Below are 14954 nucleotides of genomic sequence, written 5' to 3'. Positions count from 1 at the left end.
CTGTGCGACCTGCACACATGCGTGCGTGCGCGCGCGCGCGCACACACACACACACACAATCTCTCTCTCCCTCGTTACGTGCCTGGACGTCGTGCGTGTTGCATGTACCTTAGGGAAAGGCAGGAAGGGCCAATCCTCCGGGCAGATCGTACAGGGGCGGGAGAGACACGCTAAGCAAAAGACGCAGCTGCCCTACTGGTCTCTGCCTGAGCTGGAGGGGTGGGTGTTTCCAACGGGAGCATCAGTACGTACCGATCTCGACGCGAGATGGCGTCACGGCGGAGGAAGGGAGACGGGGCCCACGCCGTTGCTGTACCTGGAGAGGAGGGGCTGGCTCGCTGCTCAATCGTGTAGGTGTACTCTGTAGTGCCTTCGATAAACCGCTTCCGCGCATGTTCACGATGATACTCATTCAACGGCCGACCAGACCAGGCATTGCTTATACCAGCTACACATGTTCTGCTACACTGGTAGCTTCGTCGGCATCTTCTCTCGCAGTCAACACCCACCGAAAAACATTCGTCTCTGTCGTCGCCAAGGCTGTTTCCCAATCAACCACAACGGCAAATAGCCTCCCTCATTCCACCGCCGCATCACCTGCCCTCTGCTGCTTGCTTTTCCGAAATAACGCCATGTAACAACAGTTTTTACTGTCCTCGCCGCGTCCAGCTCCCGACCCTGCCATGGCCGGTCCGATGATGCCTACTAGGGAATGCGCTGACCGACCCTCATTGCTTCATTCCAGATACTGCTCGTTGATCGGGCCCTTCCCGCTCCATTGTCTCTCTTCAATTAGGCGGACAAGAGCACAGCAGATCAGCTATGAACGACACCGTCGAGCCTCTTTCTTTCTTTTTCCACCAGCCGAGCCTACTCCACGCGAGCCCCTCGCCTCGTGCACACTCCGAGATGCATACGCCGAGCTCCGCCCCTATTCCCCAACCCTTGTCGAGCTTGACCTTTCAAGCTGCCCCCCCGGGTACTGGATTCTTGATGCGCGAGACGAGTGAAGGAAGGGTCTGCCACATCTGTGCGACATGTCGTGCTGTTAACCTTTGCTGCAGTTTGTTTTGCAACCTTCGCCTCGCAAAGCCAATTGGATGCACACCAGTGTTTCCAAGCAGTTCAACAGTGTAGGTTCTACCGCGGCAGCCAGTCCTCGCCCGCGCTGTCTTGTTTGATGCCGCTGCAGACACACGACGATTCAAGCTTCTCATGTCCGTGCATACAAGCAAGCGACTCCTCTGAATCCTCCTTTCCACGGTCTCAGTCCATGTTCTGTACTTCCGACAGAACGACCCTGCACACATGTTCATGGCGAAGCCTGCCAGCTCAACATCGCTCGCGGGGCTACTTCCCAGTCCCGTCGCTGCCGTGAGGGCCGTGGCCCGTGATGGCCACCACCGGCGAATCCGGAGCCGGCACACGATGTGTTTATCATAGACCGGCCAACCTTGGCCAGCGAAAAGACACGTCAAAGAGATAATCAGTCGTTTTATTGTCGATAAGTCATGGCTCCCTTGCCTCGAGGTAGCCCTCCGATGACGGGCAGGGGTAACGCCAACATCAATGTTGCAACTCCCCCAGGCTCCCTCGGGCCTACTCTGTACATCCTTTTGCTTCACGGGCCACCCCTGACTTGTGATTGACGTTGGCAGAAGCCATCGGTCATATTGTTGATTTTCTCGGCTCCTCCGCCCTCGGTCGGCTTGTCCAAGACGGCGCCAAAGCCGTGGATGGCCCATCGAATGCCTTGCGGCCCATGGCTGAACAGCTTTGGCCCCTCCCTTTACGAGACAGTTTAGTCAGTTAAAGTGGTTTTCGCGCAAGATTGACACGCCAGCCGATTCAATGGCACAAGGGGGGCGGACGCGTCCCTTATTGCACACTATGGTCCGGACGGCTTTCTCAGAGTGAGCCGAAGCCTCGGGACTTGGTTCTTGTGCCGCCTGCGCTGCCTGCCATTACCCTGTCGGCTGGGCGCCCGAGCGGCGCGCCGGCGCCCAGCCGGTGATCCTCTAACTTGACTGAGCCAGGGCCCAAGTTTGCCCAAGTTTGCCCAAGCTTACCCAAGTTCCAAAAGGCAGTGTTGCGCACACACACACACAGTCTTCGTCTTCACCTACGATGTACCTGTATTCTTCGACTTGGATCTGCCTAACGGCCTCCAGCATGCTCGACACTTTTCTGCACGACTCGCGCCGCAACAGTTGCTCATCGGGTGAGCTCAGAGGTTTAACAACTTTCCTCCCCTCCCTCCCCCCTCCAAAAGTGAAATCATCGGACCAGGATCATAGGGGGGGGTGGCTGCAGAAAGGAGAATTCCCACTGCGACCGTGGATCGAGGCGTGGTGTGGGAAGAATGAGATCTGATTCTCTCTCCCTTCCTTCTCACTGGCCGCAAAGCTCGCCTGCAGCCCGGCAATGTGGTGGTGCGGCCACACCCCAAGCGGCGAGTGCATGCTCGCTGTCAAGTGTCAAACAGCGAGTCCTTTTTGGTACCCTTTCGGGTCTGCAGTATTTTATTTTCGTTATCGAGCCGGCACAGCGCTTTGGACTCTTCCGATACAGTACAACTTCGATGCTACCTGTCGATACTACCAATGGCTAATGTTCCTCTATGTTCCTCTCCAGACATGGCATAATCTATTCCTCGCCGGCAATCTCCGCTTAAGTGGTCAACGGACTTGACGTGGCGACGCTGTGTCCTGTTGTCCGGTTGTTCCCCCTGCTCGGACAAGGAATTCCCACGGCAACATTTCATGCGACGTCGTCAGGGGAAAGAAACGCTCTTCGGCCGAAAAAGTCGGTGATGAATGAACTTGGCGAGGGTTTCTCAAAATGGGTTGCTGGCATTCGTCCATGCCGACGCAACCACACGAATGCGGAACCCCAAGACCACGAAAGGAATGTTCATTTCATGTACATCATGCCCACCCGAGTAAATTAGCCTCGATGCTGGCCCCTGTGCAGGACGGTTGCTGGTCGAGAGCAGTCAGTCGCCTGCGTTCTCAGCTATTTGCTCGCTGCGCTAGCAAGGCTCGACATGTCTCAAGCGCGCATCGTCACGAACGAATCATGGAGGGCCTTTTGCAATCCCACATTATTCGCGGATGCACGACTTCCCTGATTTGGAAGTGCATGGCGCCGCCGCATCCCCCCCGCACACCCGCCGACATACAGTTGTGGGTTGAACGTCAGTCAGCTTGGGCCGCATTTCAGTCGCCTTTTCCAGCTCCAACTCAGGCCACTTTGGACAGACAACTCAACAAATGCTTCTGGAAGCTCCGCCGGGAGCGGGCAGGCTTCCGGGGGGAGGTTCTGGACGAGCTGTCGTCCGATGGCGAGAGTCGCAGTGACGGCAAGGAAGCAATGTCCCCCTCATTTGAGTTGCATTCCCATATTCCAGTTGCGATGCTTCAGGTCCACATCCAGGCCCGGGAAGCCAATCTTTGGTAAGTGAGATAGATGATGGATGAAATGGACGCTCGTTTTGGGATTCAGGGCACTCGAGCAGCCACACGCCCTGGTGCGGGGGACAATTGACGGTGATCGACGACGCCCTTGTCCGTTGGTCCTCTGCTATTCAACAACGCATCGTGGAGTGGACTATCTCAGCGCTTGTCGGTACGCAGCCTGAAAGTCGATTGTTCTTGACACCTATTATCCACGGGGCTGTCACGGACGAGGACTCTGCTGTCTCGCTCACCTCACTCTGCAAGCGGGTACCCGTCTGCGGCGCTGGCAACCTTGGTACTCAACCCGCACTCTCTGGCCACTGTCGTAAGTACGTCTGCCTGGCGGCTGTTTTCGTTTCGTTTAGGTCAGCAGCAAGTGACTTTTTTTCCTTTTGCGTTACGGGGCGTCCGCATAGCATAGCAGGCGACAGGCGACGGCCAGTCCTCCGCCCTCTGCCCTTGACTCGTGTCTCCGGTCCAAGTCTTGTTTTTATCCCTCATCAGGGGCCCCATGATCCATCCATTACGCACATGCGATGCTCCACGCAGCGTGTATGCAGACGTCTACGATGTATCTCGGAGGCTCGGCTGTATATGAGTAGCAGAGTCAATGGGATCTCAACAGCTCGACGGTGCCCCAAAAGGTGATATGCGATATGCTGCTTACAGGTTGGGTTCAACAGGCGGGTCCCCCGTATCGAGCACAACTGTTTGTCGGACACATCGTCGCCGAAGAAGTTGCAGCACCGTAACTCACGTTCAAATCCAGGACTCCAGGTTCTACCGCCAGCCGCACCAAAAGAGGTGCCCGTGCAGTCCCCCCTCCCCAGCACCATCCATTACCCCTTGTCCGGTCTTGGCAAACCTGCTTCAAACTCTAAAAAGGCGTCGGTCGTGTTCAAACCTTTCACATTTGCAAACACTATATCGTACGCGTCTCGAGGAGTTGGTCAACAGTTGCAAGACGCGTGAGAGTTTTGTTTGGGTAGTGCAGTCGGTTCTGTGAGTGAAGACGGTGTCGAGTGCCGAGTTAATCCTTGCGCGGCTGCCAATGAGGCAGTCCTCTACCAAATCCTTGTTGCATCTCCGGACTCCGGCCGTTCGTGGAGGGTGAGATCGTCTCCGTTTCGAAGGGGAGCCTAGTGCCTAAGCTAGCGATACTTACAGCAACAAAAAAAGGCTTTAATTAGGAACTGGCTTCATTGGAAGGCCGTCGCGCTGAGCGGACTGGTCTTTTTCGGGTGCTGCGTAACTCGGCGCGCTCGCTTCTCGAACGTCTCACCCGGTATGGCTTAGATGTGATCATGGCCGTGGCATGGTAGTCAGTGATTTGTTTCTGCCGGTGTGCCTTATCTTCAAGAACTACGCTGGAAGGTAATGTAGAGAGGATGGTCTATGGCACATATGTCGAGCCCGTCAATCTCCAATGCTTTGTCTGTGTGTGTGTGTGTGTGTGTGTGTTCGTGACTTTCCAATGATGTGTCCTGAACTCAATCGAGGTCGTCGGCTGGTTGTCAGTCACGGAAAGTCTCTCCGGCGGTTCGCGGGAGCTTGTTTGAATGGCGACTCGGGGACGGTTCGCGACTGTGTGTGAGAGATGTCCTTGGGACGGACCGTAAGGTTTGTGGATGGGTCAGCCTACCGTTCTCATCTCGACGCCCCCCCCGGAGGAGCGTCCCGGAGGGGTGTTCTGAGCGGACAGGACCGTTCGGGGTCGCTCCGGGAACCTGGCCGAGGGTTGCGCGGTACCTGGACTGCGGCGACAGTACAGGTAGGATTTCATCTCGCGTTCGTGCTGCAAACCTTTTTTTGCAGCTCAAGGTTTGCAGGCTTGGTGGTGGGTTGGTTTCGTCTGAAGAGGTGTGATGGGGCGCGTTTTGGTTTGCAGTGGCGGGGGGGGAGGAGGAAATTGGCGGGGAGAGGTCGGCGTGGTGGCGACTTCTGTTGGACGTCGACTCGGTGTTGACTCGTAATGGCGGTTGTGACCGGCGACGACGCGTGCTGGGCTTTTAGGAAGAAAAGAGGACTGCTACGGTATATCCATTGTTGCTCGCAGTTCCACTCGGGAGAGGAGGGGGTTGGAACGGGGAGGGGGACATCATGTGTGGTGGTAGCGGTTGGTTGATTGGCTTGTGACTCATTGGTAGTACATTGCTGAAGGGAATCTCGACGACATTTTGATTATTAGAAGGTTCAGATAACTATCCCGCTGGCCGGCCTTTCATCAGAGTCGATCCTGTAAGGTGCAGTGATGTCGGCAAATAGACGCCAAGGGCTCGGCCTGGATAACGGTTTCTTACGGAGCAAGATCCGGCTGAAAGGTCGATGTGACCGGTCGATACACCAGGTTGCCGTCCTTCTCGTACTCCCCGATGAGTTATCCAAACTGGCTCGAGGGGTTTTGCTCCCCAAGGGCTGGTTTTGGTAGTTTGCCGCCCTCCATCATGGTCCCAGGGATCGTTGGGTAGCTGACACGCGGTACGCGACTAAAGCTCTTCGCGGGTGTAGTTAGAACCGAGGACGACCTTTCATGCCGATACGAGGGAGATTCCATGGGAATAGCGTAGAACTTGACGGATGTGGCTATCGAAAGCCCCTGGTCAGAATTACCATGGGACTAAGTGGTTGATGAGGCTGCTGGGAGGGTTTTCTTTGGAACAAACCGTTGGCCGCAAGCTCACCAGTCTGTCATCATGTCTTTGAGATGGGTTCTGGTTCCGCCATGGAACGAATGAGAGAACCGTCTATCACAGTATCAAAGCTATTATTATGATCAAGTCGACGGAACAAGATGTAGCTTTGCTTGATAACAGAAATGGCACACAATGACTGGTTCACTCACTGCCTGCTTCAGTGCTTTCTGCCCACCCTGGGTAAGAAATGACTTGATGATATCTTTGGCATGTACGGCGTACGTTCCGCTTCTTCGCAGTCAGACCCAGGAAGGGTTCACAGTGGTTTATGTCGAAATGAAGAAACCACGTGGGGTGTCTGCAACCAATCTTGGTGGTTCGCGGCAGGCGTCATCGTCTTGTCGATCTTGGGCTTTTCTGGTTCGAGGTGGTAGAAAAGAGTAGACAAAACCGTGTCAGATCTTGTGATATGCGGTTTGTAAAGCAAACATCAATTTCATTGTCAAACACAGCTATAGTGGTTTTATCAATGATCCTCTCTTACATGAGCTATTGGCGAACCCGGTGAGTAGGTGGATGGCCTGGGCCAGTGATGTTTCGTCAACGCACGCAGTCTGTGTAAGCACATTGTTTGAAGCTTCTATTCGTGTTGGACGCTTAAACAGAATCTGTCCCGCCGTTTCCACGAACCCTTCTAATTCGACTACTTCCAGCCCGATTCAAGGATACACACGACTGGTAAGCTGCCCGGAAAGAAAACTTCTAGCAATACTCCCTACTGCCTCGAGTAGAAGGGTGTATGCTTCTATTTCCACCTCCCAAACTGATTTTTGAGTGTTGCTTGACTTTCATACCTTAGCTATCAGCTGTAGAGCTACGGGAACAGACAACACATGTTGCATCAAACGATACACAGATCAGCCACCCTCTCCAAAGCTACTAGCTCTCAAAGAGCATTTGTGTGCTTGGTCAAAATTGCAACGCTTTGGACCGCTGGTTTGAAGCTGCAATATTGTGGCAAGCACAGTTGACTAGCTACAAAGCCTTAAACTATGTGAAAAGTGGCCAAGTGCTTTCCACACAAGTAGATGATGGTACAGCTTGTAAAACCAGTCCTTATGTCTTGTAGAAGCACACTGCACCACATTCTTCAGCCACAAGTGCACCAGAGATTTATCCAACTTCACTTTACTGTAGGTGATGAAGAGGTTAGCCATCGTCATCTTACAACATGAGTTACAGGAACATACAGTCCCCAGCTCTATCAGCAGCTCTCCGATATCACAACGCAACAAAGGGTTTGCTCTCGCCAAAAGTGAGTAGGCTCATGCAGGTCTACTTGCATGTCCAACAGCAGGGTCTAAAAAACTCTTTATACTCAAAGGAATCCTGTCTATCTTCCTAAGGGGACTGTAGGGCAGCATGATGGACCACCATACTGCAGACTTACAAGGCGGGTGCTAACGAAAAGGCACAACTGCACCCGCCCAAAACAGCACAGCAATGCTACACTCACACTCATCAAGACATTGATTGCCAGGTCCATAAGGCGGGGCTCACGCCCAAAAAGGCGAGAGCTCTCGCCTTAAAGGGAGACGATGCGATAGGGCGTCTAGCCCCCAGGATGGAGGGTGTCCTGCTCTCCCACCAGTTTCCAGACTTGTTTTCTTTTTTTAGCTTGACGTTTCCTCCAACTTGGTCCATCTCTTCCCACACAAACTTGATCCCACACAACCCAATTTCTATCAAAACAACTGCGAAAAAGACACCAGAATCAGAGGCATCGCGGTCGACACCTCTGTCGTCTCTCAGCTGAAGGCTTGGCCGGCTTGAGTTGCGGAGGAAGACAAAGTATCTACTATTTCCGAGTCGGGCGGCGATCACTAAACCGGTTTCGGAGCTCGGCCACATTGTGGCGAGTGAGCGTGACACACACACATAGTACACAGCACTCAGGCGGCTTGACAGGAACCCCCGGGAACTCAGAACAGTGAGTGTGACCCCTGCTTGTTCCGCGTTTTCAGTGGGAATTCTGGAACCTCACGGACACTACACTGGCGTGACGGGACACGCAGCTTATTCAGCTCAGGCAGCCGAAAGCAACGTCGGCTCTGGGGCGGCGCTGCGGATACATACAATACATTCGGTGACGGTGACAAGCTCCAGCACACGCCGGGTACATATTTACATGTACCTCCGCATCTATCTCCCTCCCTCTCCGGCCTCTCATTCCTCCATCAACACATTACAATACTCATTCAACATCGCCACGGGCTCCTCAACATGTCGGGCGAATCCCCCGAGGCGAAGGAGAAGCGGCTCGTCGGGAACGTCCAGATCCGCATCCTGCAGGCGGCGAACAAGGAGGACAAGCTCAACGAGCTGCTGACCAAGTACCTCTGCGCGCTGTTGCTGAAGGCGACGAGTGACTATGCGTCGGTCCGCAACGATGTGAGAAGCCTTTCCTTTTCTCGCTTTTGGTCCGTTTTCACTCATGTAGCTAATGTCATGACAGGTCATCCAGTTTGCCGGAAAACTAAAGGGCTTGATTGTCCATCCGAGGTATGGCTGTGTCCTCTTGGCCCACCCATCCCCCCCCCCCCGACCCGAGTCTTGACCCTTGCCGAGTGCGCATTCACTGAACTGACGGTGGCGATAGCATCATTCTCCCCGTCGAGAAGCTCATTGACCAGTATCAGGAGGCCGGCTCGTCCATCCTCCGTGTGCTGGACATCTCATTCATCCAACACAGCATTCTCCGTCTGGACGACTATGACCGGCGGCTGCTCTTCCCCAAGGTTGCCAGGGCCATCGCGTCGTCCAAGCATGGCCCGACGCAGGCGTCCATGTTCAACGTGCTCCTGAAGATCATCCCGGACATCCAGATCCCGTCCCGCGGCAGCGAGGAAGACGCTGCTTTCAGAGAAGCCAGCGGTCTTTCCGACGATGCCGACGCGCAGTTCGTCGCCAAGTGGCTGGGCAAGGTGCTCCTCCTGAGAATCCCCGGCGGCGCCGAGCCCTCGCGTCAAGAGTTCGAGAGGCTCAACCCGGCCCTCCTGTCGGCCGACCTGGACTTCCTCAAGCCCGAGCAGCGCGACACTGCGCCCGCCTTCCAGAAGATGCAGGACCTCCGCCGGAAGATCGCGCAGCTGTTGGCCAGCGGCGCCTTCAAGGACGAGGAGAGGCTGCTGCCCGCGCTGTCGGCGGCCGCCAACCCAGACTACCAGGTCTCCCAGGCCGGCGAGGACATCCTCAAGAGGATGACCATCGACTTTGAGAAGGCGTCCATCATCGAGGAGTTGTATAACGCACACGCCCGACTCCCCGCGCCTCACCGCATCAGGATCCTGCCCCTGCTGTCAAAGTCCAAGCTGGCCACCACGATGCAGGATAACATCATGTCCGTGGTGACGCTCGACTTTGGCACCGAGACGACGTCCATCGCGCCGTCTCATCTGCAGGCCGCCAGCGGTCTCGAGCGCACAAGACTTCACAAGGCGCTCTTCTACTTCCTCAACTGGACCGCCACCATTGGCCCTACTCAAGCCCCTTTCACCATCGGACCCAAGCTGATCGACAAGATGCGCACGTACGTCGAGGAGCAGGGATGGCCCGCCTCACGCACACTCTCGGCAGACGAGGAGAAGCTCCGCGCGATGGCCTACGATCTGCTCGGCGTCCTCGGCGCAGGCAGCCCCTCCAGCGTGCAGGACAAGCTCCATCTCGTCGGCTGGCTCTTCAGGTCCCTTTCCGAGGACCCGAGCGTCGAGGCAGTGTCCGCCATAGAGGGCTCCCTCTCAGGCCTGACGAGGAGCTTCGATCCCAAGGCGGTCAGCGGCGACGGACGCGGCGGCGGAATGGTCAGCCTCATCTCTCTGCTTCTGCACTACATGAGCATGCCCGAGGACAACCCGGGCGTCGTGCGCAGCGCGAGGTTCTCGGCCGTCAAGTGGGCGAACCAGACCATCGCCTCGTGGGACGAGCGAGGCAGATGGATCGACATCCTGGCCATCGCCGGCCGTCAGGGCGAGCGCACCGAGGTCATCGAGGAGGGCCGCAAGGGGCTCGACCCGTGGACGTACCGCGACAGCGAGTCGCACACGATGCCCAACTGGATCTCGCTCATGACCTACTTCTTCTGCGACCACATCACCGACGACGTCACCAGTGCCGAGTGGAGCGGCTCCGCGCCGCCGCCGCCGCCGAAGCTCGAGTTCGACGACAGGAGGACGATGCAGAACTTCCAGGGCCCCAAGGTGTTTGCCTACCCCGTTGCCGTGCAGTACGTCAAGAGGGCCATGTTCATCGCCGCGCTGCCCGACTTCCCCCTCGTCCCCGGCTGGGCCGAGCAGCTCGACACGCGCGTCCGCAACGACATCAAGACGCGAGACCAAATCAGGGCCTACCTGCGCTCCGTCGACCAGGAGCACATCGGCCTCTTCATTAAGATCTGCTTCGACGGCGTCCGCCTCAAGGGCGTCGACGGCACCGACCGCATCGTCGAGAACTGCCTCAAGCACATGGTCGACGTCGCCTCGCTCGCGCCCGGCGGCACCATCAACTACGTCGCCGGCTCAGCCTACCTCTTGCAGAAGTGCACCACGGCCAACAACAGACACATCCGCGCCGCCGCCGCCCAGGCGGTCGGGATCCTGCTTCCTCACCCCCTTAACAAGGTGGATCTGGCGATCCCCGAGGCCGTGCCGCACCAGACGCGCAACGAGAACATCCAGAAGTTCCTGCGGGACCTCAAGGTCATGGTGTACGGGTGGGAGAACGCGTACGGCGCCGCCGCCAACGGGGTCGAAGGGTCTCTGCAGGCCTTTGGCCACATCTTCTCGAGGGCCGTCTACTACGGCCTGCCCATCCCGAGCGACGTTCACCTGCCGCCCAAGCTGCTCATGGACAAGTCCCACCAACGGCCGTCGCTGGAGGACGCCATCCTCGACTGCTACGCCGAGCTCTGGACCGCCGGTCTCTCGCAGTACATCCCGGACAACGTTAACAACCTGACGGCGGACTACGTCATCGAGAGACTCACGGAGAAGGCGGCCGCCGGGAGCGACAAGGCCATCTTTGCGCTCGGCCGCCTCGCGCTCGCCTTCAACGACCCGGACGAGGAGGCGACGCCCCAGGACGGCCTGCTGTTCCCCTCGAGCAAGACGTCCGGCATCGACAGCGTCCTGCGCGGCCTCTTCACCATCCACGCCCGCAAGGAGACGGAGATCCAGTTCACCGTCGGCGAGGCCATCACGGCGGCGGTCGCCTGCTGGGACTCGGACTTTGTCAAGCTGTCCATGAACGTCGACAGCACCGACGGCCCCTGGAGGAAGACGAAGCGGAGCAGGAGAATCACGGCCGTCCTCGACAAGATCTTCAAGGACTGCAAGACCACCAAGCCCTCGGTGCTCAAGGCGTCCGGCATCTGGCTCTTTTGCCTCGTCCAGTACTGCGGCCACCTTGAGGAGGTCCAGTCCCGGCTGCGCGAGGCCCAGGCCGCCTTTATGAGGCTGCTGAGTGCGAGGGACGAGCTGGTCCAGGAGACGGCATCCCGCGGCCTGTCGCTGGTGTACGAGAAGGGAGACGAGGACCTGAAGCAGGACCTCGTCAGGGACCTCGTGTCGGCCTTCACCGGCAACAGCACGCAGATCAAGGTCGAGGAGGAGACGGAGCTCTTCGAGCCCGGCGCGCTACCGACGGGCGAGGGCAAGTCCGTCACGTCGTACAAGGACATCGTCAGCCTGGCCAACGAGGTGGGCGACCAGAGCCTCGTGTACAAGTTCATGTCGCTGGCCGTCAACGCCGCCACGTGGTCGACGCGGTCGGCCTTTGGCCGCTTCGGCCTCAGCAACATCCTGTCCGAGTCCGAGGTCGACCCCAAGCTGTACCCGAAGCTGTTCCGCTACCGGTTCGACCCCAACAGCAACGTGCAGCGGTCCATGGACGACATCTGGAAGGCGCTCGTCAAGAACCCGAACGAGACGGTGAGCGAGCACTTCGACGCCATCATGCAGGACCTGCTCAAGAACATCCTCGGCAAGGAGTGGCGGGTGCGCCAGGCCAGCTGCGCCGCCGTCTCGGACCTCATCGCCGGCCAGCCCTTCCACAAATACGAGCGGTACTACGCCGAGATCTGGACCGCCGCGCTCAAGGTGCTGGACGACGTCAAGTCGTCCGTGAGGGACGCAGCGCTGAAGCTCTGCATGGGGCTGACGGGCACCATCGTCCGCCAGCTCGAGGAGGGCGGCGCGTCGTCGTCGGCGCAGGCCATGCTGCGGCAGGCGCTCCGCTTCCTGCTCTCGCCCAGCGGCCTCGAGAGCGGTGTCGAGGAGGTCAAGATGTTCTCGCTGCGGACCATAATCGACATCACCAAGAAGGGCGGCCCGAACCTGAAGCCCTTCATCGTGGACTTCATCCCGCCGCTGCTGGGCCTGCACAGCACCATCGAGCCCGAGCAGATCAACTACGCGTACCAGAAGGTCAGCGAGGACTCGCGCGACCAGATCGACAAGATCAGGGCGCAGTGGGTCAACCAGTCGCCCATCTCCGAGGCCATCGACAACTGCCTCCGGCAGCTGGACGGCGACGGGATGAAGCAGCTCGCGCCCAAGCTCGAGGAGATCATCAAGACGGCCATCGGCATGCCGACCAAGATCGCCTGCGCGCGGCTCATCGGAGACCTCGTGATGCGGCACGCCGTCGACTTCAAGCCCGTGTCGCCGAGGTTCATGCAGCTGTTGGAGAAGCAGTCGCTCGACCGCAACGACGAGGTCAGCAAGGGCTACGCCAAGGCCGTCGGCTACCTCATGCGCATCGTCCCCGACGCCTCCAAGGAGAGGCTCGTCGACCGCTTCACCGACCTGTACTTCGCCAGCGAGGACGAGGCGCGCCGCGCCAAGGTGGCCGACGTCGTCCTGGGCGTCTCGAAGCTCGCGCCGGACCACTTCAACGCGCTCGCCGCTAAGTTCGTGCCCTTCACCTACATGGGCATGCACGACACGGACGAGTACGCCCGCAAGTGCTTCGACGAGGTGTGGAACCAGCACGGCGGCAGCTCCCGCACCGTCGCGCGCTACGTGCCCGAGATCGCCGCCTTTGTCAAGAGGGGACTCGAGGCGCCGCGCTGGAACCTGCAGCACACGGCCTGCTTCACCGTCGCCAGCGTGGTCGGGGCCGTCGTCGCCTCGAGCGACGCCACGGGCGGCCAGATGTCCGAGGCGAACCTGAAGCACATCTGGCCCGTCCTGGACAAGGGGCTCGCGCTCAAGACGTTCGCCGGCAAGGAGAGGCTCCTGGCGGCGTTCCCGACCTTCGTCGGCAAGGGCAAGGCGCTCTGGGAGGCGGACGCCGCCGTCGCGGCGCAGCAGAGGAAGATCGCGGTGCGCGAGGCGAAGCGCAACAACGAGGAGTACCGCCCGCACGCGTTCCGGGCGCTGTGGCAGTTCGCCGAGCAGCGCGAGGACCTGGACCTGACCGAGGAGATCGCGGGCGTCGTCGGCGGCGCGCTGGACGACTTCCTCGACGAGGACCGGATGGACGTCGATGGCGACGCGGCGCGCAAGGCGGCCGTCAGCGGCGTCGAGGCGATCGCGAGGGGCTACAACCGCGCGCGGGCCAAGGAAGACGGCGGTGCCGTGCTCGGAAAGGTCTTTGGGCTGCTGAAGACGTACCTGGCGCACCCCAAGTTCGAGGGCATCAAGCGCGAGGTCTGGTATGAGTGTGTCAAGGACCTGATGGAGGCTGCGGGATCCCCGTCGACCCTCCCGGGCAGCGAGTGCAAGGAGGTCACCCTGGCGTATCTCCAGAGCCTGGACGCCGATTCGATCGACAACGGAACCGAGGGGCAGCGCGACATGCGGGCGGTGGCCGTGGGCGGCGTGTTCAAGGCGCTGAACCGGGGCGTGTTTGGTCCGGTGCCAACGGCGGACGAGAAGAAGGGCCTTGCCGAGACGGTGAAGAAGGCGATCGCAGCCGAGAGGTCGTTGGAGGTGCAGAAGCATCTCAAGGAGGCGCTCGCGGAGTTGGAGAAGTAAAGGGGGGGAGTCCGTCGGTTGGAAGAACGGGGATGGGGATGATGGTTTTCCGTTGGCTTTGGGGGTTTGGGAATGTTGGTATATGTCGGCGGCGGCGGCGGTGGCCACGACGAAGATGACGAACGACGAAGACGAATTGGCTCATGGGGCTGTGATACCCCCCCCCCGATTTTAGAACTTGCTCTTTACAATCGACAATGCTTGAAAGTGTGTTGCTGGTGTTTAGAGAGAAGGGCGGTTTACCTTGTGATGACGGCTGGTGGTCATCTCTTTTGTGGCGAGGGTGTTCTCTCATATGCCTTCCGTGAGAGATGGATGATGGCCTCATCCGTGGTGACCCTGTTCGACGGTGATTATAAACCTTGAAACAAACTTGGCTGCCTTAACTAGAAACGTTTATTCGAATGGATGAGAGGATGGATGGGATGGGATGCTATGGATGTGATATCCAGTGAAGCAAGCCGAGGCAGGTCACAGAGGCCCATGAAGCTTCCGTATGCAGGCAAGGAGCATGTAGTAGTTGGGGTTTGAAATATACCCGAGACCTTCATCCTTCTTTATATTATTCCTTTCTAGATCTACAGGAACATGTTCTCAAAACGCCAACCTCTTAACCCTGAGCCGTCTTGGTTCGTGTCGCCATTCCTGAACGAGCTCAAATCAAGAGGCGAAGCAGACCAAATGTGTGTCTTTTAGAGAGAAGCACATGTTGTCTGACCGAGCCAGTGTACTACTGTATGTCAATATGTTGTAAAGAACTCGTCAGGATCACTCCTCTAGTGTGCTCAATTCACCACTTGTTGTAGGTCAAGTAGAGAGGGAGTAACTGG

At 58.1% G+C, this 14954-nt stretch overlaps 3 protein-coding genes across 3 annotated transcripts; 2 read left to right on the top strand and 1 right to left on the bottom strand.

Moving 5' to 3' along the window:
- Nucleotides 1–3078: 3078 nt before the first annotated feature.
- Nucleotides 3079–4430, top strand: CH63R_11183 (uncharacterized protein; the record flags this gene model as incomplete). Its single annotated transcript, XM_018306157.1, has 3 exons — nucleotides 3079–3455; nucleotides 3518–3783; nucleotides 4228–4430. 3 exons carry the CDS (start codon nucleotides 3079–3081, stop codon nucleotides 4428–4430), a joined length of 846 nt encoding a protein of 281 aa, XP_018152998.1.
- Nucleotides 4431–7612: 3182 nt separating this feature from the next.
- Nucleotides 7613–8002, bottom strand: CH63R_11182 (uncharacterized protein; the record flags this gene model as incomplete). Its single annotated transcript, XM_018306156.1, has 1 exon — nucleotides 7613–8002. The coding sequence occupies one exon, from the start codon at nucleotides 8000–8002 to the stop codon at nucleotides 7613–7615; it is 390 nt and encodes a 129-aa protein (XP_018152997.1).
- A 372-nt stretch (nucleotides 8003–8374) lies between these two features.
- Nucleotides 8375–14124, top strand: CH63R_11181 (Proteasome component ECM29; the record flags this gene model as incomplete). The annotated part of the gene is made up of 3 exons (XM_018306155.1): nucleotides 8375–8542; nucleotides 8607–8653; nucleotides 8751–14124. The coding sequence occupies 3 exons, from the start codon at nucleotides 8375–8377 to the stop codon at nucleotides 14122–14124; spliced, it is 5589 nt and encodes a 1862-aa protein (XP_018152996.1).
- Between the last annotated feature and the right edge of the window lie 830 nt (nucleotides 14125–14954).

Source organism: Colletotrichum higginsianum, chromosome 8 (assembly GCF_001672515.1).
Source record: "Colletotrichum higginsianum IMI 349063 chromosome 8, whole genome shotgun sequence".
Classification (NCBI taxonomy): Eukaryota; Fungi; Ascomycota; class Sordariomycetes; order Glomerellales; family Glomerellaceae; genus Colletotrichum; species Colletotrichum higginsianum.
Note: the sequence above shows the minus strand (reverse complement) of the source record. Positions and strands in the feature narration are given on the sequence as shown.